The 25,979-nt window shown below is 44.8% G+C and overlaps 1 protein-coding gene across 1 annotated transcript in view; it reads left to right on the forward strand.

Moving 5' to 3' along the window:
* The window catches only part of FAF1 (Fas associated factor 1), a 256,577-nt gene that overhangs the window by 115,268 nt on the left and 115,330 nt on the right, over positions 1-25,979 (forward strand). The window contains exon 8 of the mRNA XM_066597616.1: positions 857-943. Coding sequence (XP_066453713.1) covers positions 857-943 — 87 coding nt within the window. The remainder of the gene's footprint in view (positions 1-856; positions 944-25,979) is intronic.

A 25,979-nucleotide genomic window follows, 5' to 3' on the forward strand; every position in this document is an offset into this window, starting at 1 on the left:
GTGAATTTCTGAGGACTTTGTGTGAAACTCGCACGGACGCGCTCCGCTGTTTTAATGGTGGACAATGACTTTCATACCACGTTTGCGCAAATTGTGCGCTCACTGGGTGGTGCTTTGGTAAAAAATAATGTTGAGCACCAATAACCGAGTGGTAGACGTGAAAATCAAGGCCCCAAAACGCTCTCCGGTCTGTTGGTAGCCATTTTGTCTTGCAGCCCCCTAACGACGACTAAGACTAAACATGTAGACTTTGTGCTGTTGGTTGCTATGGGCAACAAGGACGGTCTTACTGGTAGACCGCTTCGTAAAATGCAAATTTTTGAGGTTTCGTTTACATTGATATCAAATTTATGTATCCGATTGTCATTCATGGGGGTTATGGGGGGTTTCATATCAGGATGATCATTTGTTATAACCCTGTACTGCAACATAAAGCCCACATTATACCATCAGTATCCCATTGATGGGGGTACGACTCCTCGCCTGTCATGTTTAGTAGTCGCACGAGGTTGACCTGCAGTATCGGGCACTACTATGGCACCGTGCTTGGTTTACATTGAAGGGACCAGAGCACCACGGATGCTACATCCAGCTGATCAGCGGGGGTACGGTGAGTCGGCCCCCCTCTACCAATCTCATATGGATCACCTATCCAAGGATAGGTCAGTAGTATGCAGTTTCTGGAGAACCCCCTCAGTGAACTACACAATGATGCTGTCTAATGATTGCTTTATAATCAACTAGCTTAGTTAATTAAGATTGCACAAATTGACCATATGACTCTCTTATTCACTGACCGGCAGCCATGTCTTCTGTTTCTCTTGTGTGATCTCACTATTTTTGATTTATTCACTAGGTAAAAAGAAATGTCTACGATCTCACTAGCATCCCTGTCCGCCATCAAGTGTGGGAAGGCTGGCCTCCATCCGCTCAGAGCGACAGCGTAAGTTGCCTGCTGACTGCATGATAAGTTGTCTCCTTCATGGGATTCCCAGAACAGAACTCTTCGTGTTACTTGTGGGTGTGAGTAGTAGTTTTAGGGAACCTGGGATGACAGCAGCTAATGATAAGTGTTATGTCAAGTTGATATAAATGTGAACTGTATCCTGCGTATAGTGCAGGCCGTGCCGTTGTCTGGTGAACCTGTAGGTACCATAAGAAATGCGGGTTGGGTGATTTTATATATATATATATATATATATATATATGAAATGGCGCCACTCTTCTCCAATGGCTGTCTGGTTTTGCAGCGTTACTAATCATCTAGTGTCAAAGAGGTGGGCCGCACCGGCTTCTCCCCGCCAGCAGCTTGTTGACTGACAGCTTTCTCACCTGTGTACAGGGTAAGAGCTGTCGGTTGATGTGCTGTGGGTGGGCATAGATCGGTGCTGCCCACCTCTTTGACTCGGAGATCCGTTCTGAGCTGAACTTTAAAGGGTGTTTATTCTGCAACTCCACAGCATTAAAGGAGATGTCCCGCGCCGAAACGGGTTTTTTTTTTTTTAAACCCCCCCCCCGTTCGGCGCGAGACAACCCCGATGCAGGGGTTAAAAAAACCACCCGCACAGCGCTTACCTGAATCCCGGCGCTCCGGTGACTTCTCTACTCACCGCTGAAGATGGCCTCTTCCTCCGTGGACCGCAGCTCTTCTGTGCGGTCCACTGCCGATTCCAGCCTCCTGATTGGCTGGAATCGGCACGTGACGGGGCGGAGCTACACGGAGCTACACGGAGCCCCATAGAGAACAGCAGAAGACCCGGACTGCGCAAGCGCGGCTAATTTGGCCATCGGAGGGCGAAAATTAGTCGGCACCATGGAGACCAGGACGCTAGCAACGGAGCAGGTAAGTAAAAAACTTTTTATAACTTCTGTATGGCTCATAATTAATGCACAATGTATATTACAAAGTGCATTATTATGGCCATACAGAAGTGTATAACCCCACTTGCTGCCTCGGGACATCTCCTTTAACATACACTGGAAGAGGGTCATACAATCTACAGTGCACTACAGCACAAGTCAGATGAGATGGACGTACCCCTGACTGGCTTCACACGAGCATAAGCGCAATTGTGCACGCCTTAGTGCAACTTTTTTGCACTGTCAACAACTTTTCTGTGTGCGCATCGGCATATTTTTCTGTACTTTTCCGGCCCACAGGGCATGTTCATTTACGCACAGCAAGCATAGCACCAATTGAAACGGCTAATTAGTTCCAAATGTGTTCTTTTCTCAGCGGAATTGCGTAAGTGTTTCACGCATCTTCTTGCGTCTTGCGCACATATTCGTGCACCCCACCATTGACTTCTATAGGGACCTTCAGTGCGCGAATCGGCAGAAAGATAGAACATGCTCTATCTCTTTTGCACGGCCGAAAATGCGTGCGCAAAATCAGCGGGTTCTTTTCAGTGCGTATGGCGTGCACAAATATGTCCGGAGCCTTAAGGATGAATTTACACACTCTGAAATTGCTGGGCTTCTCCATTACAGAAAGCTTTCAGTTTGCTTCGATTCCGTTGGGTTTCTGGTTTTTAAGCTGAACATGTGATGCAGCCTGAAGTTCAGTTAAACAAAAATGGAACTAAATGGAACAGAAGTAAACGGCGAGTTTTCCTTTTTTTTTTTTTTTTTAAGTCCATTGAAATCTGTTTCTCTGTTCCAAAAACTGAGCAGAGGTATGGAAATAAGAGCCCTAAAGTAGGTATAAATGTGCCCTAACACATGGCTCCAGGATCAGACTATAACCATAGAGACGCATAGCTCTGCATAGGAGCTGCATACACAAAAGGAAGGATGGGGTTCACAAAGATTATGTGCAAAATAGTTTTTGTTTAAAATCTAACACTTTGATTAACTGACCATTGAGCAAAAATACTTGAAGGGATTTTCCAGCACTAAGGATAGGTCATTAATAGTTGATCAGAAGGAATCTGCTGCTCTCAGGATCCCCACGATCAGCTGATAGAAGTGACAGCAGCACTCAGGTGAGCGCCACTGTCTCTTCAGTCTATACCAGGCACAGCGTTCCTACGTTGTAAAGCAGAATGGGACCAAGCTGCTCTTAGATAACGTGACGTCACATGCCTGAGAAGAGGCCACGGAGCTCACCCGAGGGCCACTTCTTCTACAGTCAGCTGATCGGTGGGGATCCGGAGGATAGGTCATCAATAGTTTAGACCCCTTTAATAAATTCCTTTATTTTATTATAGGTAGGGGGAATACTTTTGAAGCTACGGACCCCCACCTTTCTCCTGTCCAGAGCAGTATTAGTTCCTTCTCGGGGTCTTCCGCATGCTTGCGTCTATAAACGGCCCCATCACCACATACCTACCAGATCTTGTTTGAATAGGACACAAGCCTTGTTTTCATGAGCACATTCTATGCTGGACACACATAGAAGAACGTGTGACGGTGCGATATTGGTTCCGCGCGAGAGCTTCTCTAAAGCCCCGGCAGCCGTGTATACAGAAGTAAGATGTAGCTAGCCCCGGGGTACATTGTTACTGTGCAAAGTCCCAACATTGCTTATATCAAACGCCTTGTGGAAATCATAGGTCTTAATATATCCAGTTCCTGGCTCCCCGCTTGACGATGGCGATATGTGAATCCGGCTGTGATGTGGAGGCGACAGAACGCAGCAGAGCTGGAAACACATCTAATCAGATGCTTTACACACTCCGGGGTTTGTGACAATTTGTAAGCTTTTAGAAAGTCTCTTTTTTTGCAGACTTTTAGACATGAGTCTTCACAGACCTCAAACTAGTTCAGTTCACAGGAGTTATGGGTTAAAAGTGTGTGTTCACCTCTGCATACAGTTTTACAGTTTCCTTGTAGAATCACTTAATGTAAACGTTTTGCAATACTGATCCTTAATTACAGTCTATTTTATACTTCAGAGCTGCATTCACAGTTCTGCAGGCCTCAGAGCTGAAATCTCCCAACATTCCTTGTTTTCCAAGTGTTTGCACAATGCTTGCTTTGGTCATTTGTCTTCTGTAAAGTCTACTGTATATAGCAGGCAGTGTACAGTAAAATGATGAAGGAAGAAGTAATTACCCCACCGCATCTCAGGAGCTCAGATAATGGGCCATTTACACGGACGATTGTTGCTCAAAATTCGCTCAAACGAAAGAAAATGTGAGATAATCGTCCAATGTAAATGCAAAAATATAGTTTACTATTCATCATCGCTGACCTTCAGTCAGCATAAAAGCCAGCGCTGGACCATGGGCTTGTCATTCAGTGGAAACACTCACTGCTCAGCACTTCACATAGAAGATGAAGCGCTGAGCAAGAAGCCCATGATCCAGCTGAGAAGTCTTCCAGTCTAAACGCTCTGCACGAGCGCCGGCGACCCTAGCGATGACATCCGCACTCGTGCAGTCGTTTAGACGAGTGTCGTCCCATTTAAAAGAGACTTGAGCTGTAAGGGGTGTGTTTGATGACAATGATGATTGTTTCCAGCAACAATGAGCAGAATTTAGATTTTAGCTCTAGAGTACCCTTAGCCAATAAAAACGCTCTTATTGGCGTCTTGTGTAGAGCTTGTTGACCACTAGACGCCTCTACGACGCAGAGAAGAGATTTCTCCCCGTTACCAGAGTCTGAGAGGGGCGCATTATTGGCATATGAGACACTGGGTGATTGTATTGACGAATTGCCCGGTACCTGGGCCGTTCTGACCAGACTTTTAGGAGATTTTAGGACTGGTGAATGCATGAGGGCACGTACACTGGGCGATCAGGCTCAGGTTGTTTTCAGCAACGAATCCAGCTTTAGTTTGGCCATTGAAAACTGCTGTGTTAGTGTCTATGGGCCCAACAGGGTACTAGAGCCTCCATGCCCACCTGTATCACATCTTGTATCCAAGCTAGAGGCAGCCCAACAGTGTACTAGAGCCTCCATTCCCACCTGTATCACATCTTATATCCAAACTAGAGGCCGTGCAACAGAGTACTAGAGCCTTTATGCCTACCTGTATCACATCTGGTATCCAAGCTAGAGGCGGCCCAACAGGGTACTAGAACCTCCATGCCCACTCATATCATATCTCGTATCCAAGCTAGAGGTGGCCCAACTGGATACTAGAGCCTCCATGCCCACCCGTATCACATCTTATATGCAAACTAGAGGCCGTACAACAGGGTACTAGAGCCTCCATGCCCACCAGTATCACATCTTCTATCCAAGCTAGAGGCAGCCCAACAGGGTACTAGAGCCTCCATTGTCACCTGTATCACATATTCTATCCAAACTAGAGGCCGTACAGCAGGGTACTAGAGCCTCCATGCCTACCAGTATCACACCTTGTATCCAAGCTAGAGGCAGCCCAACAAAGTACTAGAGCCTCCATGCCCACCTGTATCACATCTTATATCCAAACTACACGCTGTGCAACAGGGTACTAGAGTCTTTATGCCTACCTGTATCACATCTTGGGCCGCCTCTAGCTTGGATACAACAGGGTACTAGAGCCTCCATGCCCACTCGTATCATATCTTGTATCCAAGCCAGAGGTGGGCCCAACAATGGGCTAAAGCCTCCATGCCCACCTGTATCACATCTTGTATCCAAGCTAGAGGTGGTACAACAGGGTACTAGAGTCTCCATGCCTACCTGTATCAAATCTTATATCCAAACTAGAGGCCGTACAACAGGGTACGAGAGCCTCCATGCCTGCCTGTATCACATCTTGTATCCAAGCTAGAGACTGTACAACAGAGTGCTAGAGCCTCCATGGTCGCCCGTATTACATCTTGTATCCAAGCCAGAAGCAGTACAATGGGGTACTAGAGCCTTCATGCTCAACTGTATCACATTTTGTATCAAAGCTAAAGGCGGCCCAACAGGGTACTAGTGATAAAAGCGGGCATGGATTCTCTAGTACCCTGTTGGGCCACCTCTAGCTGTGATACAGGCGGGCATGGAGGCTCATCTTGTATCCAAACTAGAGGCCGTACAACAGGGTATTAGAGCCTCTATCACATCTTGTATCAAAGCTAGAGGCAGCCCAATAGGGTACTAGAGCCTCCATGCCAGTCGATATCACATTTTGTAAGCAAGCTAGAGGTGGTACAACAGGGTACTAGAGCCTTCATGCCCCCCTGTATCACATCTTGTATGCAACCTAGACGCAGTACAATAGGGTACTAGAGCCTCCATTGTCACTTGTATCACATCTTGTATCCAAGCTAAAGGCGGTACAACAGGGTACTAGAGGCTCCATAGCCGCCTGTATCACATCTTGTATCCAAGCTAAAGGCGGTGACAGCTGTGGCAGGAGTTTCCTTCATCTTTGCAGGGACCGCGGGGATGAAGGAATCCTCTGCCACAGATCTGACAGCTGTCACAGCTGTGGCAGAAGTGCAGCATACTATCCGATTGCTTTCAATGGGATCGGTGCTGCTGCCGGTCCCATTGAAAGCAGTGGTTTGTAGCAAACCCTGCAGTATGATTTTCGGGGAAGGGCTTGAAGTATAAGCCCTTCCCTGAAAAGCATCAATAAGTGGTTAAAAAAAAAAAAAAAATTACTCACCTCTCCGCCGCTCAGACGTGTCCTCCGGCTGGCTCCCCATCACTGCTATCCAGCACTTTCAGCAGGCGGGGGTTTAAAAATCCCCGCCTCCTGAAAGGGCTGTGCTGATTGGCTGAGCGCTCAGCCAATAGCAGCTAGTGCTTAGCTATTGGCTGAGCGCTCAGCCAATAGCAGCTAGTGTTTAGCTATTCATGAATGAATAGCACTTTCTTAGCTATTCATGAATGAATAGCTAAGCACTATCTGTAATTGGCTGAGCGCTCAGCCAATAGCTAAGGACTAGCTGCTATTAGCTGAGCGCTCAGCCAATCAGCACAGCCCTTTCAGGAGGCGGGGATTTTTAAATCCCCGCCTACTGAAAGTGCTGGACAGCAGTGTCAGGGAGCCAGCCGGAGGATGCGGCGGAGAGGTGAGTAATTTTTTATTTTTTATCTTTTTTACCACTTATTGATGCTTTTCAGGGAAGGGCTTATATTTCAAGCCCTTCCCCGAAAATCATACTGCACGGTTTGCTACAAACCACTGCTTTCAATGGGACCGGCAGCAGCGTCGATCCCATTGAAAGCAATGGGATAGCATGCTGCACTTCTGCCACAGCTGTCACAGCTGTGGCAGAAGTCCGCAGCATTCTCCATATGTTTTCAATGGGGCTAGCGCTGCTGCCGCTCGCCCCGTTGAAGAGACTTGCGATATCCCGGCGTGATCCCGTTTTTTTTTTCTCGCACTGCGCTGCGAGAGTTTCCCCTTACTCTCGCAGCGCAGTGGAGAAAAAAACGCCAGTGGGTGTCCGCCCTTAAAGTGACTCTGTACTACGGTCCACAAAACCTGAACCAAATATGGAGGTAAAATATGCTTTTCTGAAAGAGGCCTCAAACAATCCTCCCGCCGTCACAGCGTTCCATGCAGCACTCCTCCCTCCCGCCTGCTTTATTGTGCTTTTATTTCAATATATACTCTTTCATTTCGGCTGCGTTGCCGCATTATCTCTCATGGCGTACAGCGCTGCGGCCCCTCTTGCTGTATGTTCGTACTGTACATTTCATGCACATAAATATTTAGCAGGTCCGTAGATCTGACGGTATGTAATAAACTCCCTGATAAATAATGCATATATTGTTTTAAATCATTTAAAGAATAACTGTGACGGCGTCTCCCCGCGGACGCGGCAGCCCACCTTCCCATCCACAGTGAGATCTGGCGCGTCTCCTCGAGGAGGGGGCTGCTGCGTCTTCAAGCTGTGACAGTGAAGCTGAGATTCACACAGAGGACAAACCCCCAGAAATCTCATTTTGCACATTAACGAGGGCACTTTTTGGTTTATTTAGTGAAGGAATAATTTTAACACTGTGAATTAATCTGCCAGATCTAATTAAAGAAGATGTTTATGATAATCCCCGCAGATTTGTCACTTTTTGTAACCAACTACGGCTCCGTACAGAACGAAGCCCCCCGTAATGCTGCCTTCCAATTATTCTCCAAGATCCGGTGGCCCATGTTATTGTTTCATGTGTCCTAATTATCAGGGTTAGTTAAACTGTTTGTAGGACTTTCTATGTATATTTTCTTCATCCTGATACCTATAATCCACGTATCTCATCCTCGCGCAGAACATCGTGTTACTTTATCCAATAAGATCCCTGTTTATTTCATTCAAAATGAGAAATTTGGGGTATTTCACCTTGAGGAAGGATAAGATTATAATTGTATCCAAACATCAGTTCGCATTTGGAGATTGTAGTCGTAGGCTTAAAGGGGCTTTTGCTTAAAGGCGTTGTGTAGGATTAGTAGAACATGGCTGCTTTCTTTGAAAAACAGCCCCCCTCGTGTCCACTCATTGTGACTGGTATATCTTGGCTCTATTGAAGTGAATTGGACTCAGCTGCAATACCACACGTAGCCTGTAAGCAGGTATGGTGCTGCTTTTGCAAGAATTGTCATTTTTTTAAAAAATTCTGTACAATCCCTTTAAGACACATAGCATTGGGATATACAGTTAAAGGGATATCCATAATTGACATTTCTTCTGCAAACAATGCTACACCTGCCCACAGTTTTGCTTGGTATTACAGCTCAGCGTCATTCACTTTATCAAGGTGAGCTGCATCACCAGACTATGGACAGGTGTGACGCTGTTTATGGAAGACTGCAGCTTGTAAAGTTCCTTTTTAAAGTTTTTTTTTTCTGGGTTATTTCATTGATGACCTATCCTCAAGATCAGCTGATCAGCAGGAGGCGGGACCCCAGTCGTTCAGCCGTTTAGAAGTCTATTAGCGCCACAACACCGCTCCGACCTCTGTTTAATGGCCTTCGATGGTAATGGCAAGTGTAGCTCTCATTAAAATAATTGACAACTGAGCATGCAATTACCAGCGCCGACCACTACACAGGGGTCGGAGATATCTGCTTCTACTCTTCTATCCTGTGGCATTGACAATGGACTCCCGAACTGCTGATCCACCAGGGCCCCGAGCGGCAGAATCCAGCTGATCAACTGTTGATAACCTATCCTGAGGATAGGTCATCAATAGAAATTACCCACAAAACCACTTTACTGTTCAATTGGTGGGAGTCCAAAATATGTGATCCTTGCCAATCTGTACAGTCAAGTGGTGGTGGTGCTGGAAGAACCTTGTGGATTTTTTGGAGTCTGGCATGGTTGGCTATTGAGCAGATCAACTGCACACCGTTAGTTTAAAAAAAAAACCCATAGTATTACCGAATGGGCGCACTGATCTCATGGCCGGGTCTCTGTTTATTTGCCATTGGTGTTACAGCTGCTATAATAGGATTACGATCTGCATTAGTTTTACCCCAACACACTGCTCTTCTGCAGGCCCTCCTTTGGCATCCAGGTCCATAGCAATTTGTCATGGCGCAGTTTCCACTAGGTGATGAAATTGTTCTTCAGGAATATTGGCCCCTGCGGACAGGAAGCTTCTTGGAATTGCCGTAAATTAGCCGGAGGCCCTGACATGCCCTGACCAGCTGACAGGAAGGGGTCATCAATTCATGCTGCTTGTGCCAAATTCTGACCTCCCATCTGCATGGTGTAACAAAAATCTGGATTCATCTGATTAGGTGATGTTTTTCTGCTGCTCAGTTTATACAATTTTCAGATTTTTTTTAATGCCCCCTGGCTGTTTTGCTTAGCAGTGGCACTAGAGCCAATCATCAGCTGTTCTAGCCCATCCGTGCTGAGGAGCGATCAGTTGTGCATTTTGACACACAAGTTGGTCAGAAACGCTATCTTTTCACCTTAGGGAGAGCACCTAGATGGTGAGTGAAGAAATGCAAAAGGCCATCCATGCTCCTCTGGGTAATATGGAATAATACCTCTACAGCGCCACCTATTGGAAGGCAGCATTCCTTCAAGCCAAAGTTAGACTGTTTATGCAGGCCTTGTAACAATGACTGGGCACCAGTGTTGTATTCAGCTGCAGTTTGCTTGACTGTCAAGAGCGATTCTTGACTTTCGTCATTGAGTTGGTTACGTCCACAAGATCCCCCTTTGCCGCATATTTTTTCCAGATCACACCATTCTTGGCATATCCTCAACTTTGCTCGCTGCACCAGAAAACCCGACAAGTTTGGCAGTGTATGAAATCCTGGCCCTGGCACTAGTTTATCCCCAATGACCAGACGTCATTGAAAGTTGCTCAGTTTTCCCATCTAACATGGATTCACACTGCACTTCGGGGTCACGGGGATGATTTCCAAACAAGCAATCTCCAATCGTGAAAGGGCCTGGTGTCTAATAAAGTGGGCATTCTGTGTCGTGTTCTGCACATTTACAGCCACGTTCATTGTGCACTGTGTGTACGCACACGTGTCAGTCCTTACTGAAGTTTCAGAATTCTATACATATACCCATTCAGATTGAGCAGGGGTATACATCCTGCCTAGGTAACAGACCCCTTGATATTGCACTGAAATGAATGTTAGGAGGAAACGAGTTTAAAAAAAAACATAATAAAAACGGAAATAATGTATTTTAAATGTATCGATATAGGCTTTCCTCGTGTATTTTAGCGTCGTACGAATACAATATTCAGTTTTTGCAATCGTCGGTCGCACATCCTTTCTGGCTTACGTCTTGGGCTGCGACGGGAGGCATACGGGCTGCCGTATTTCCATGCGGGCGATGTGGGGGGCCCTTATTGAGTCCGGTAAGCGGTTTACTAAGTCATTGTTGACAGCACTCTCCGCTGTCGCTGTTCATAGCCACTTGTCAGTCAGTAGCAAAGTCCTCGCTGTTGACACAAGCGTGGGAAGTACAGACCTCCCCTCTTACTGTCGGTTTTGTTGACCATTGTGATCAGCATAGAATGAGCAGCCTCCGACTTTATTACTTTTCAAAGTACAAAATCCAAAAAAGCTGCAAACCAGGGCGTCCAAGAGAGATAAAATTGCCGAGCGGCTTTTGAGTGGCAGGCGTACATCAAACCTCGTGGGGGTTTGACAGGCAATGGATAACGTTATTAGACGCTTCTCGCCATAATTGCTGACATTTATCCAGTGTTTCACAGTATTTGCTAATGTATTAATGCAGTCAATCTCTGCCAGGCTTCACATGCCTCCTTAGCCCCGGCTTCTGTGGGATCCGCCAATGCGTGGATACGGGATGCGTTTCATCGGCTGGTTGCCGTAGTGACAGAGCCCGAAGATAAGCCAAGACAGAGCCCTTTTGTGATTGCTTTTCAGGTGACATTCAGCGGCAGCTTGTGTAGAGTGTCCTTTTATAGTTCCAGTAATTCAGAAGATGGTAACCACTTTGGACTTAACACTTTCTCTTCTAGACGGGAGGCTTTTGTTTCCAGGGTGGCGAAGGATCCGCCTCGCCTCAGCCCGGTTGCTTTTTTACGAGTTCGCAGTGTTACATTTGTTTTTTTTGCTCACTTTGTATCGTGGCCTTTTTTATAAGGTACATTCAAGTTGTAGCTTTTTTCTACAACTTTTTATTCTGGAAAGTTGAGAGGATGGTCACTTTACAATGTAATCTCCCGTTTTCCGTAACGTCAGTGCCACGATCGCACGGTCGTTAGGAACGCTTCTATAGGGGTCATTTTGTCCACTGGAAAAAATTGCTAATGCAAGAGAGTACAGCTTGAAAACGCATGACCACAGAAAGCGTTCTTCATCCACGTGCTGTCATTACGGGTCAACATCTCCGGACACGTTGCCACGCACGCCACCTTGTGAACGTCGGTCAACATTTGCAACACTCACTTGGAGGAAACTTTCCGCATCTTCAGGTCTTCCCACAGGATGGTTGCACAGATCCTATGGAAATCCCAACTTTGCAGCAATCTCCTCCGCAGTCCATCACCGGTCTGCCGTAACCGCTTGCTCCATTCACACCATCATGTTGTCGGACCGGCTGGTGCGTGGCCGAGGCTCTTTTGGTTCGTTCTTACACGGCGATTGGTCGCCTCTGAATTGTCGTACCCACGAACGTTCATTATTTTACGTCCATGATATCTTCATCACACGTCTCACTCAACGGATGATGAATGTCGATGGGCGTCATACCACACAAGTGAAGAAAACTCATGATCGCACGCTGTTCTTGGAAGGTGAATGTCACCATTTTAGGTATTAAAGGCTTTAGTAACGCCAACTGCCGTCACGTGGCTTTTGTGCACTGGACGGTGCTGCCAATTGTTTCACTCAGCCCAGAAGTATGTCCGTGGCTTTCATTTTTCTTCCATTTAGGGAGCAGGAGAACTGCACCCCCTAGGCGTGCAGAGGGAACCAAACTATAATGAGGTCCATTTGGCCACCTGGCATTTTACTGGACAAAACAGAAAATCCTGCATGCGGTAGTTTTTTGTCAGGCATCTAATGTCAGATCTGCCATGGAGGTTCTGAACACAGAAGTCAACATGGCCTAGGCTCAATAGGAAAAAATACAAAAAATTTAAAAAAAAAGTAAAAAAAAAAAAAAAAAGATATATCTAATATAAATAAAATGGGATTTGTGGCTACGTAGTAGAAACCGAGCTGTATGTATCTGTGGGCCTGTTCAAATCTTTTTCAAAACATTTTTATTTCGTCCATGCGTTCTGTCAGGCTTTATATCTAAATCGCCGAAAACAGAGTCTCGATGGAAATGTTGACACCCAATTAAAAAAACCTGCTAAATTGGAGATCAATAGATGTATATGCTTGCAAAATGTCCCAATATATAACCTAAATGTAAAGCGGAGATGTACGTGTATGCATCTGTATGCCATGCAGGCTTCTATGTCTTTCATTGACCGCCCATTGTAAAAAGAAAAAAAAAAATTTTGGATACTGCTTGTTTTTTTAAACTTCTCCCGCGCCACCAGGATGTTCTAGTTTACTACCATTTCCAGTACAGTTCAGCAGAAAGTGTAGCAATACATTCTGCCCAAATGCGTGCTAACGGGTGCATTCACACATTTCTGATTTGCTGCAGAGATATGGAGACAGAGCTAAATCCAATTGAGGATCCATAGTAATAACCATGGCAGAAGAGCTGTGGTTTTGCTAGCAGATTCCATGTAGAAAATTCTGCGCCCAAATCTTCTGTGTGAACATACCCCAAGACCGGTATCGCATCTGCGTCGTAGATCCGGCTTAAAATACTGGAAGAAAAAGCACTGCATGCCGGAAGCAGGTGTTGTCTGGGGCCAAATGGCCCCCCTGAGTTCACTGTGTGGGCCAAATTGGTTATTGACAAGTTTGTGCACAAAGTGTAGCAGACTGACACAATGCTTGTATCAAAGCAGTACACTTCTGATTTATTAACAGCATCATAGGACGTATATACTCCAAATGACGTAGCAATAAAAATGCATACCCCTGAAATCCTAAGAACCTATGATTAGCTTAGCCTCTTATGATTAACATATGTTAATTGTGCATCAGTAAAGCGGAATCCCAAGTGCAGATGTGAAACCCCCCTAAGGGTACAGTCACATATAGCAGAGTTTCTGTAACTAAAAAGTTTCTGTGAAATCTACTTCAATTGAAAGGGTAAGATCGGCTGCGATCCATGTCAAAAATGGTGTCCAAAATCTACTCCAAATATGGTGGACTTGTGAGGGCATCCGCACCAAAGTCCATTAATTGGGAATGCACTCTTAGTTTTCTGGCAAGCCAATACTGTGTTACTAAGATTCCGAAGTCTGTGTTGCTGAATGTCACAGGTTGTGTTACCAAAGTATTTGAAACTATGTTGCAATTACTCGGAAACGCCACACAAGATCGGACATTTCTGAGATGCTCTGACCCAGTCATCTACACGTCACAATTTAACATTTATCCAAGTTGCTCAGATCTTTTAAACTTGCCCAATTTTTACTTCTTCCAACACCTCAATGGGGGAATGATGGAAACCCATATACCGTATATTCTACGGGAGTAACGAACAGAAAGGGGGGTCATGATGAGAACCAATAGATATGTTACAGGAGGAAAGAAGAGGAGGAGGGACGTGATGGAAATATATATATATATATATATATATATATATATGTATGTATGTATAAATAAGGTTCAGAAGGCAAGTAACTAAACATTGGAACAAGGGGGCACAATAGTGAGGGTGACCAATGAGTGGAACAGGTTGCCACGGGAGGTGGTGAGTTCTCCTTCTATGGAAGTCTTCAAACAAAGGCTGGACAAATATCTGTCTGGAATGATTTAGTGACCCTGCACTGAGCAGGGGGTTGGACCAGATGACCCTGGAGGTCCCTTCCAACTTTACCATCCTAGGATTCTAGATGAGATTAGTTGGGGGGGAAAATCAGAAGCAACGTCAGAAAGTATTACTTTACTGAAAGAGTAGTAGATGCTTGGAACAAACGTCCAGCAGACGTGGCTGGAATATCTACAGCAATAATTTAATTCAAGATCTGTAGATCTGTCCTAAAGGAGAACTAAAAAGCAGATGATATAGGAGCAGACTAGACGGACCTGAGGGGGGAGGGGGTTCTCTTCCGTCAAGTTTCTGTTTCTACCACGCAGTCTTTGTTATAAACTTATGAAGCTTCGTGAAGCTGATTAGCATTTAGTTTTTCTGGCTCGCCAACAGAATATTAGTCATACAGTCAGGAGATATGATTTCCTTCATTAAATGTGAGGAGGGGAACATACTGTGCCAAAAATGCTTCTCCTAAGTGACGGCAGGTGCTCGGTATCTCCGCTAAGCTCCTACTTTCTGTTGTTAATTGTTTCTGTCAGTACTTCCTGAATCCTAATAGCAAGCACTGGAGGAACACAAAGCCCAAGCACTCTAAATGTATTTACTTTACCAGCCGAGCACCTCCAGCAGCAGGTTAGATGTTCAGCTTTAAAAGCTCTTGTGACATCCAGAATTTCTTATCTTGTGTTTTTTTTTAATGTGTTTAATAACCTCTCGCCCGCGTCTCATCCTCTGGCATTTCCTTCTAGTAGTTCATACATTTGAGCAGTTTATACGTTTTACGTCCTCCCATAAATATTGCCACAGAGCTGCAAAAACATTTCTAAGGCCACTTTTTGCCCAGTTTTTTAGAATTCTGCACTGAAACTTTGCAACCCAGTTTCAAAATCTGCATGGAGTTTAGGGCCCGCTGCAGATTTACAAATCCATAGCATGATGTATACAATATGTTGTGGATTTCAGTCTTTGTAGTGCAGATGCTAAAATGTGCATGCGACACAAGATTTTTCTGCAGATTCAGGACCTTATCAAGAAACTTTCAGCCGCATGTGAACGGGGCAATAAAGGGTTTGTGCCAAATTATAAAGTTATACTCTATCCATGGGATAGGGTTAGCTTTATGGTATATGGGAGTCTGAATGCTGGGGCCCACACGATCATGAAAATGGGGGTCAGGCCTTTTTTGCTGAGTGAATGCAGTGGAGATTGTGCAGGTGCACCCCGCTCCATTCACTACAGCGACGGCACTGGAGACCACAGCAGTGCTTGAATTTGGTAATCTCCGGCACGGTCATTGAAGTGAACGAAACAGCAGCACATCCTGTTCTCAGGATCGGTGGACACCTACTGATCGTGACGTTATCCCCTACCTTGTGGATAGGCTGGGCGCTGATTCTGATTGGTCGCAGCACTCAGCCAATCAGAGGCAGCGCTTTCTGGAGGCGGGGATTTTTCAATCCCCAGCCACCAGAATACAGAAGAAGACTTTCGGGGATGGGGAGAAGAGCCGGAGAGCACTTCTAGGTGAGTTGACTGTTATTTTTTTTTTCTAAAGCTAGGGATGATTTTCGGGGTAGGACTTATATTTTAATGGGGCAACAGCAGCGCCGGCCCCATTGAAAGCGATGGGATAGCATCGCTGTTGCAGGGGATTCTTTCATCCCCGCTGCAGTCTCCTCATCACTGAACACTGTGACAGCGCTGTCACAGTGTTCAGTGATGAGGCGACCTTCGTGGAGCAGCAGTGCTTTTACAAGCACAGCTGCTCCAGTGAATGAACGGGCATAGGAAACGTTGCCTGTTGAAGGCCTGAACACACTATTTAGCACACATGTAAAAAAAAAAAAAGCACGGACCCTCAGTCACGCACATTTTGCACACCTGTGGAGCGCCTTTTTTTTGCGCACATAAGCGCTTAAAAAAAACATGCTCGTCTGACCGAGGCCTAAGAGCGTGCTGTTCTTCCAGAATGGTTGCTCCTTCCTTTCCAGTTTAGAACCTACCTGGCAGTGATTGGCGAGGGAATATGGCTCTACCATAAAATATCACAGTGCCAAATATTATCAGGATTGCACTGAATTCTGCAAATATAGCTTAGTGCATGAAACACAAATCCCTAACTATGTAGTATATACACCAAGGACCTGATGAACGTAAGTGAGCGACATGACACATTATCAGGCTTCGACTGACCCACAGGGCAACAGGAGAATTCGCTGGTGGGCTCTGAGCCAGAAGTGGGCCCCCAACCCACCACCCCCCACATGAACAGCACATAGCACTGTACACACACTGCAGTACACATTAATAGGCAGAGTACAGCATCTTAGACAGGTAACATTTGTATGTAACTGTTCAGTGGGCTCCTAGAATACATTTTACTGGTGGGCCCAAGGCACACCGGTCCAACGCTGCATGTTATAGATGTTAATAATGGATTTTCAGATGTTGAGTGAGTACATTGTTCTTTCTGTACAGTGGTGACTGGCTGCATGTCATTTTGCACCCTTTGGCTCCTTCTAGGGATTGTTGTCCTTACAAAAATCGCCAACGTGCTTTTTATCTTTTTTTTTTTTTAAACGTGTAAAGTCATATCTCCTCTATTGGCTACAGCATCTCCTCTCTGGAGGACCACCATGCTGTAATGCTTCATTTTTCCTGCTGTGGCGCTGTAGGGAAAGTGTAAGGGAAGCTGTCAACTATAAGCACCATAAACTAAGTTATGGTGCTGATAGTTTAGGTGATGTGGAGTCGGAGGAGCTTATTTAGATGTTAAAAATCCCTTTGAAGGGTTGAATCGCACACCGTTAAGAGACCGCGGTCCTTGGGTTTCTGGTTGTCCTATGAATAAGACTGCTATGGGGAGCGCACGGGATCTAGCGCTACACATAAGTAAGTTTGCTGTGTCAGTAACAGTTGCCACATGATATGCCTTCTGGAAACAGATGTATAGTGACAGCTATGGGTGGATATAGGTGTGTTCTGGACACATTCTTTTGGATATGATATTGTCAGTAAACATCCTTCTTACTTGCATTCAGTGTATTTGTTGGCTTACTTCCATAGATAACTGATGTGAGCATATCGGCTGGTTGGTTAGATAATTACATAAGCATATGTGTGTCAGTGACTACTTCAGCTCTACAATAAAGGCTGTCACATATACTTCTCCCAGTTTAGTAGAAATCAGTTGACATAGTGTCTCAGATGGTTCAAGAGCCTCTGTCATCATCTTTGAACCCCAAAAAACTGCATTGTGGGGTTCAAAGATGAAGGCGATGGGGATTTTGGGCAGATACTTTTTATACTCACCAGGACCCCCATTCCAGCACTGTGCCCCTGAAAAATCAGCACGTTTTGAGTATAGCAATTAAGTGTGATCAAGATATGAAGCACAGTTGTGCAGTGTTCTTGGAGACACGAACGAAGTCCCGGCTAGATGAGATGTTGCGAGCCTCGTACGCTGGTCAACTGGAAGTCAAGACAATGTAAAGTGTAAGAAGAGGTGGAGAGAAGCCGAGGCTCTGGCGCAACCTGTTGGAAGTTGATTGTTTCAAAGAGAGTGAAGTCGGTGTTGTCAATGAAAAATATACTTTATTGAGAACTAGTAAGGAGTTTGAAGGTTCACAGAACCCTTCATCAGAAAGCTGGATTAACTATATGATGGTATTTCTCCCCACATGGTCCATTGTCTAAAATCGTGACCAGCAAGGAAGCATGAACGACCAAGGGCAGATCACGTAATCTCCGTTGGCCACCAACGCTTTACCTGCTGGTTCCTAATAAAGTATATATTTTTTTATCTACGCTACAGACTTCACGCTTTTTGAAGCAATCATCAGTCAATGGGTTGTGCCAGAGCCTCAGTTTCTCTCTACCACCTCTTACTTCTGCTATTGCTCTTACCACCCTAGTGGTAGTAGAACTCCAGTGGGAACTTTTCCAGAGACCATGATGTTGTCCATGGAGCTAATGAGCGCTGGAAGCAGATACATTGATCAGCAGGGTTCCAGGGCATTGGAACCCTACCAGTCTACTATTGGCGTCCTACCACGAGGATAGACCATCAATATTTGTAAGCTGGACAATGCCTTTAACAGATGTGTAGGAAATTGGCCCCGGTGGTGTATAATACTAGTGATTGGATGTAGTGGGCATGTCACCACTGCAGCCATGCAAACAAAGCCTGGCAAGGAGGACCAGAGCTGGAGTGGTTGGGGAGCGAACAGATGAGTATAGCTTTTTCTTGGTCAACCCCTTTAAACCATACAAGCACCAAGAAGGACGTCTCTATATCAGCTATGTTACGCGTAGATCGCTCCAGTAAAATGCAACAATCTGGTATCCACGTGAGGAGGAACATGTTAGAGAAGCAGAATTTTTTGTTAGTGCTAAGGATTTTACGAGGCAGATCATCATTTCTACGTCCAAAGTTGCTAGAAAGATTCCTATGTGAGTATGAATTTGCGGGACTGAGATTTAGTATACTGATGTTTCAGCTATGGCACAGCTATATTGATGATACTTTCATACAGTACCATCCTTGGGGCCGGTTCACACGGGCGTAAACGCATTTAAAATTGCTTTCCCCTGCATATTTTGTAATACACTCCAAGGTGGGACAGGCTGCGTATTTTTTCATGCAATCTTGCATCGCGTGAAAAAATACTCTTATGTGAATGAACCCATTGAAATCAAATACGCTTATGCGAATGAGCCCTAAGGAGGGATCAGAACATTTCCAAAACTAGCCCTTCCTTGGTTGCTGCTGTTTGCACTGAATTTGAACTTGATCAATTTAGTTTTCCATGGACATTTGCCTATTTTTCTGCTGCCTTGTTGTTTGCAGTTCACTCTCAGGTAGCAGGCTTCCTATCCTGCATGTCCCATGCTGCTTTGTATAGCCCTGCCTTAATCCACTGAATGCCCGCCCCTCTGTTGCATGAAGTAACTAGCTGTGTCCCCATGTCCCTGTTACTAGAGAAGCCAAGTCTAAAAGGCAGTAGATGACAATGCAAAGGGGCAGCCACTTAAAACTTAATTTTCAGTGATAAAACAAAACAATTTTTAATGCAAGTATATTACATGATTGATTATATACTGTTATATGAGCAGAAATGGTGGGAAAAGTTAGTGACCATTTAATGACTTTTTTTTAATGACCCTCCTACAAGCCCGTGCCCTAGAGCTCTCCTCTCCAGCCATTAGATGCATGGCATTCCTTCAGTAACAATGACTTAGCCCAGATCTGCTCCGCACCTCTCTCCGCACAGCCTGTGTTAACAAGTTCGGATTTCCTCCTCTTGACACTGTAGTACAGGCTAAATTAGAAACTTTTTTTTTTTTTTTACCTCCTTTTAAACCTTGTGATAAGTAATTGCCACTGTTATCGACTCAGCACCGCGCTAATTTGAAGTGACATGCCCAAACTGGCCTGTAACATGAAGAGCCACAACAGGTGTGAGAGGTGCGGCTTTGGGGACCGGCTGAACCCTGAGCTGGGGAAAAATAGCACAGTGAAATGAACCTTAAGTAAAGCTGTCAGGAGCAATTATCTTCGAATCGGAATAATGCTGGCTTTATAACCTCCCGGAGATACGCCCAGCTCTTTTTATCCGTTATTCTGCACAAATACCCTTTTACCTGCTGGAAATAGCTTTGTGGAACTTAGAACCTTTCAGGCGTTCCAGCAATATTAGGCCACTATGCAGATGTTTGCTAGTTGACGAAAACGCAAAACTTCCAAAAAATCATAAATATATTTATTAATTTTATATATATATATATATATATATATATATATATATATATATAAAATTAAGAAAGAATATATATATAATAAAAAAATTATATAATAATAAAATGTGTGTGTGTGTGTGTGTGTATATATATATATATATATATATATATATATATATATATATATATATATATATATATATTATATATAATCATTTTTTTTTTATTTTTTTTTTTTTAATGTATCAGAATTTTTTTTACATTTTTGTATGGTGCAGAAAGTATTTCACTCATGCCCACAGTTGTAAGTTGTATGCGTTGTTAGACTTACCTATAGACTTTTAAGTGGCTCTGCTGGAGCTTCTTATGTGTCTGATTTCATATAAGCCATGCAGAAAAAGAAAATGATGCCATGCTGTACTACACAGGTATTTACCATGGAAGCATTACAGAGGTGGTCCACCTCTAAAATGAGTTTTCCAGGGAAATACTATTGATGTCCTATCTTGGGATAGCGCAATAGTTGATCGGCAGGGGTCCGCTATAAGCACCGCTACACGTTGGTATGGAGGGAAGCCGCTGCTCTAACTTCTGTGTAGTGGCTAGCACTTGCAGCTCTCATTGATTTTAATGGAAACTCTGCCTGCAGTTACAAGTGCCGGCCACTACACAGGGGTTGGAGCAGCAGCTTTTGCTTTGTAGCTCAGAGTACAATGACAGTGGGTGCCCCATCAGCTACTCGCCAGAGTCCCAAGTTGCGGACCGCAGCGGATCAACTATTGATGACTTTACCCTGAGCATAGGTCATCACTAGTATGTCCCTGGAAAACCCCTTTAACTATTGATGGCTTATCCTCAGGTTAGCTCATCAGTAGTTGCTCAGCCGGGTCTGCCGGTTGGGACCCCCCACCAATCAGCAGTTTTTTCAGGTAGATGTCGATTTTAGATTTGCACCATGTTAATTCCCGTGCAGACTTATTCCGTGGCGTGTGGATGAGATTTGCTTGCTACGTACGCTACATGCTGTGGATTTGCCACGTGCGGCCTCGCACTACAGCACAGGGGTACAGGGAGAACCTGCCGGGGTCTCTGCATGCATCCATACAGATGCCTGGCTTCTTGCCACCACTTTTTTCTCCCATACAGGACATTTTGGCCGGCTTCACACGGTGTCGTTGCTTGCAATACACAAAGAATAGAACCCAATGATATAAATGGGTTCGCTCACATTTCCGTATTTTGCACGCACTTTTCAGTCGCGCTAAAAATAAAAAATAGAACATGCTCTATTTTTTTGTGTATTTGCGCAGCAGAGATCCCCATAGAAGTCAATGGAAATGTAAGGAGATACGTGAAACTTACGCCCGGACTTAGTCCAACCCTTCTGGCAGGCTGTTAAAACTTCTCACTAGCCGTCTTGGTTGCTTCTGTTTTGTGAAATCTGTTGGACAACCAATATGGCTGCCGTTACCGGGGTAAATATCTAACTAGTGTTGGGGCAGCTTGGTGCCTAAATGGGTTGGGGTCCGGGGCATGAATTCAGTCAAGGGCAACAATAGCTATGGAGCTTCCATGTCTTCCCCTGTAGCGGCGTTTGTCTTCATAAATCATGGGTGGATGTTGCTCATGTATCCCTTCCCTGACCTGTTAATGGAGCTCATACAGCTGGATGGTAATTAGCGAGCGCCCGCTGGAGGGGCGAGCCTCTACACTGGGCCAGTCCTGACAGGTCCCAACCAGAACTGATAATCTGCCTGCTTCGACCTGTTAAATTATATATGACATCCTGTGATTTCCTTCTCACCACAAGGCATTGATATTACGCCGGTCCATATCCTGCGCCGTATCATCAGCCGTGGTAATTGGCTTCCTGGTATCACTTGGCGGTATCTGTCAAATAGATTTGTCTTCCCAATGCCCTAATCTACTAATGTTTATGCTAATATATCAGTTTATGTATTGGGGCCCTTTTACGCGGCTTGTTGCGTATATATGTGCCTCAAGGTCGTCGTCCCAGCGAGAATCGTTTACACAGGACGGGCCGGAGAACAATTTTTTTTTTTTGCTACCTGGGTACTGCAGGCTGTCGTCCTTGATATGTTTTCTCAGCAAAACCAAGATTTTGCTCAACTCTCTGTAAAACCACAACTAGTAGAAGTGCAAGACGTTTGGTAATATTCTAGTCACATGACAAAGGTCCTGCATCCCAGAGGAGCGTGACGGGTCCGGTCTAGAATGGAGTCGTTCGTTAGGTTGTGCGGTCTTGAGATCACGGACCTGGCTGGAAGGAGCTGGACTTGGGGTGCCTTTACACGCGGGCCGACTGTCGGGCGCTTTAACATAGAAGCGATGATCGCTCAGTGAATGGAGGTGGAGTAGTCTCTCTTTTACACGGGCTGAAAGTCAAGTAAAGGACTGAACGTGCGATGATGTCATCCCTAAGGTCGTTGGCACTCGTGCAGACTGATAGACTTCACTGGTGGATCGCAGGCTTCTCACTCAGTGCTTTACGTCCTCTGTGAAGCGCTGGGCGGGAGCGTTTACACGCAGCGAGATGCCCGCGATCCAGCGATGTCAGCGAACAGTAAATGCTGTTTTTGCATTTACACGGTACGATAATTGCTCAATTTCCTTTGTTCGAAAAATTCTGAGCAATGATTGTGCCGTGTAAAATGGCCCATCAGCCGGGGATCGTTACGGCCCGCCCACCTCCATGCGCCATAAACAGGCAGTCATTCATAGATGAGCCACTGCCTGATTACACGGGCCGATTGTCCTTCAGTCTCTGCAGGCATAAAAACTCAATGACCAACGATAAGCAAATGACCTAATCTTCGTGGTCCAGTCAGCGCCTACCTTTACAATGAGCGATAATCGTTTAGATTCCTGCAGTCCAGCGAAAATCGGAATGATTGGCCCGTGTAAAAGGTCCCCAACTGCCCGTACCCTCGCCATTGCAGTTGGTGCAGTTATTAAGCTTTCCCAGAATCCCGATAAGTATGCGACAGATAATCCATTATACCTTCGCAGGTTTGTTATTAACCGCTTTCAGGTCGGGACGCACGAGCGTTTATGCATCTGTAATACAGAGTAGTATCCCAGGCTAACAGCCAGCAGCCTGACCCAAACGGAATATCATGGACTCCTGACCCAAACGGAATATCATGGACTCCTGACCCAAACGGAATATCATGGACTCCTGACCCAAACGGAATATCATGGACTCCTGACCCAAACTGAATATCATGGACTCCTGACCCAAACGGAATCTCATGGACTCCTGACCCAAACAGAGAATCTCATGGACTCCTGACCCAAACGGAATCTCATGGACTCCTGACCCAAACTGAATATCATGGACTCCTGACCCAAACTGTAAATATCATGGACTCCTGACCCAAACTGTAAATATCATGGACTCCTGACCCAAACTGTAAATATCATGGTCTCCTGACCCAAACTGTAAATATCATGGTCTCCTGACCCAAACTGTAAATATCATGGACTCCTGACCCAAACTGAATATCATGGACTCCTGACCCAAACTGAATATCATGGACTCCTGACCCAAACTGTAAATATCATGGACTCCTGACCCAAACTGTAAATATCATGGACTCCTGACCCAAACTGTAAATATCATGGACTCCTGACCCAAACTGTAAATATCATGGACTCCTGACCCAAACTGGAAAGTTTACCACTAGGACCTTCCAAACTGATAAAATTAAAAAATACCTTTTATTAAATTATTTAAAAGAAAAGAAGAACAAAACACACACAAACAATCACAAGAGGAGTTATGATGTAAATAGACACCTATAACTGGTAATCAGAAGGATGTTCGAAACGTTAATTTTACGCTCGACTTGTAGAGCAAAAACACTTGCCACTCGTGTAATATGAACAATGACAGATTAGAGTCATACGATAAGACTCTATTGATGTAAATCATTGATCATAGTCCAAGTGAAGGTGATTCAGTCTAATCAGAGGACGAATCCCATACTTGGTCAGGTATAACACCGTGCGTCAAAGGATGGAAATGACTAGCACGTGAAAAAATTAGCTCATCAAGAGCGCGTCACCCAACGCGTTTCCCCCACCTAGTGGGTTCTTCAGGGGTTACAGTACGCTAATCCCAACTGATGTGTCAGGTCGTGGCCAAAGTCTACTTATGGAGACCACATGGACGTCCCGAATATAGAAGGCACGCTAGTGGTTGCCAAAAAATGGTCTGTTTGCGTCCATTTACGGATGCTATGCACCGAAAAGATAAAAGGTGCGTTGTAGGTAAAAACAGACCAAAAAAATAATTGACCTTAAGCGTGACAAAAAAAAAAAAAAAAAAAAAAAAAGTTTTTTCTTTGTCACCACTGTGGTCATAAAAAGAGCATAACTACCCTCTTAGTACAAGAAAAGGGCAGGGAGATATATCCCAAGCCCTAAAGCCGTTAGATAGAAACACGATCTGCAGTCCCTATGGTCCTAAAGATAGAACAAAACTACCTAGCAGATATAAACTAACTTAGGTTGCTAGATACATGGATAAGTGCAACCAAAGTAAGTAGTAACGGGGAACTCGCCCCTAAATCAGGACCCAAAACTGAAATCAAATAAAAGAAAGAAACGGCGGCATGTCAGTCCTTGTGGTGGAGTGACAGCATTACTACTTACTTTGGTTGCACTTATCCATGTATCTAGCAACCTAAGTTAGTTTATATCTGCTAGGTAGTTTTGTTCTATCTTTAGGACCATAGGGACTGCAGATCGTGTTTCTATCTAACGGCTTTAGGGCTTGGGATATATCTCCCTGCCCTTTTCTTGTACTAAGAGGGTAGTTATGCTCTTTTTATGACCACAGTGGTGACAAAGAAAAAACTTTTTTTTTTTTTTTTTGTCACGCTTAAGGTCAATTATTTTTTTGGTCTGTTTTTACCTACAACGCACCTTTTATCTTTTCGGTGCATAGCATCCGTAAATGGACGCAAACAGACCATTTTTTGGCAACCACTAGCGTGCCTTCTATATTCGGGACGTCCATGTGGTCTCCATAAGTAGACTTTGGCCACGACCTGACACATCAGTTGGGATTAGCGTACTGTAACCCCTGAAGAACCCACTAGGTGGGGGAAACGCGTTGGGTGACGCGCTCTTGATGAGCTAATTTTTTCACGTGCTAGTCATTTCCATCCTTTGACGCACGGTGTTATACCTGACCAAGTATGGGATTCGTCCTCTGATTAGACTGAATCACCTTCACTTGGACTATGATCAATGATTTACATCAATAGAGTCTTATTGTATGACTCTAATCTGTCATTGTTCATATTACACGAGTGGCAAGTGTTTTTGCTCTACAAGTCGAGCGTAAAATTAACGTTTCGAACATCCTTCTGATTACCAGTTATAGGTGTCTATTTACATCATAACTCCTCTTGTGATTGTTTGTGTGTGTTTTGTTCTTCTTTTCTTTTAAATAATTTAATAAAAGGTATTTTTTAATTTTATCAGTTTGGAAGGTCCTAGTGGTAAACTTTCCATAGGTCTAACTGGGACCCTATTGCCCTTGTAAACTCCTGACCCAAACTGGGAATATCGTGGACCCCTGACCAAAACTGAATATCGTGGACTCCTGACCCAAACTGAATATCGTGGACTCCTGACCCAAACTGAATATCGTGGACTCCTGACCCAAACTGAATATCATGGACTCCTGACCCAAACTGAATATCATGGACTCCTGACCCAAACTGTAAATATCATGGACTCCTGACCCAAACTGTAAATATCATGGACTCCTGACCCAAACTGTAAATATCATGGACTCCTGACCCAAACTGGGAATATCATGGACTCCTGACCCAAACTGGGAATATCGTGGACCCCTGACCCAAACTGAATATCGTGGACCCCTGACCCAAACTGAATATCATGGACCCCTGACCCAAACTGAATATCATGGACCCCTGACCCAAACTGAATATCATGGACTCCTGACCCAAACTGAATATCATGGACTCCTGACCCAAACTG

This window comes from Eleutherodactylus coqui, chromosome 3 (assembly GCF_035609145.1).
Source record: "Eleutherodactylus coqui strain aEleCoq1 chromosome 3, aEleCoq1.hap1, whole genome shotgun sequence".
NCBI lineage: Eukaryota > Metazoa > Chordata > Amphibia > Anura > Eleutherodactylidae > Eleutherodactylus > Eleutherodactylus coqui.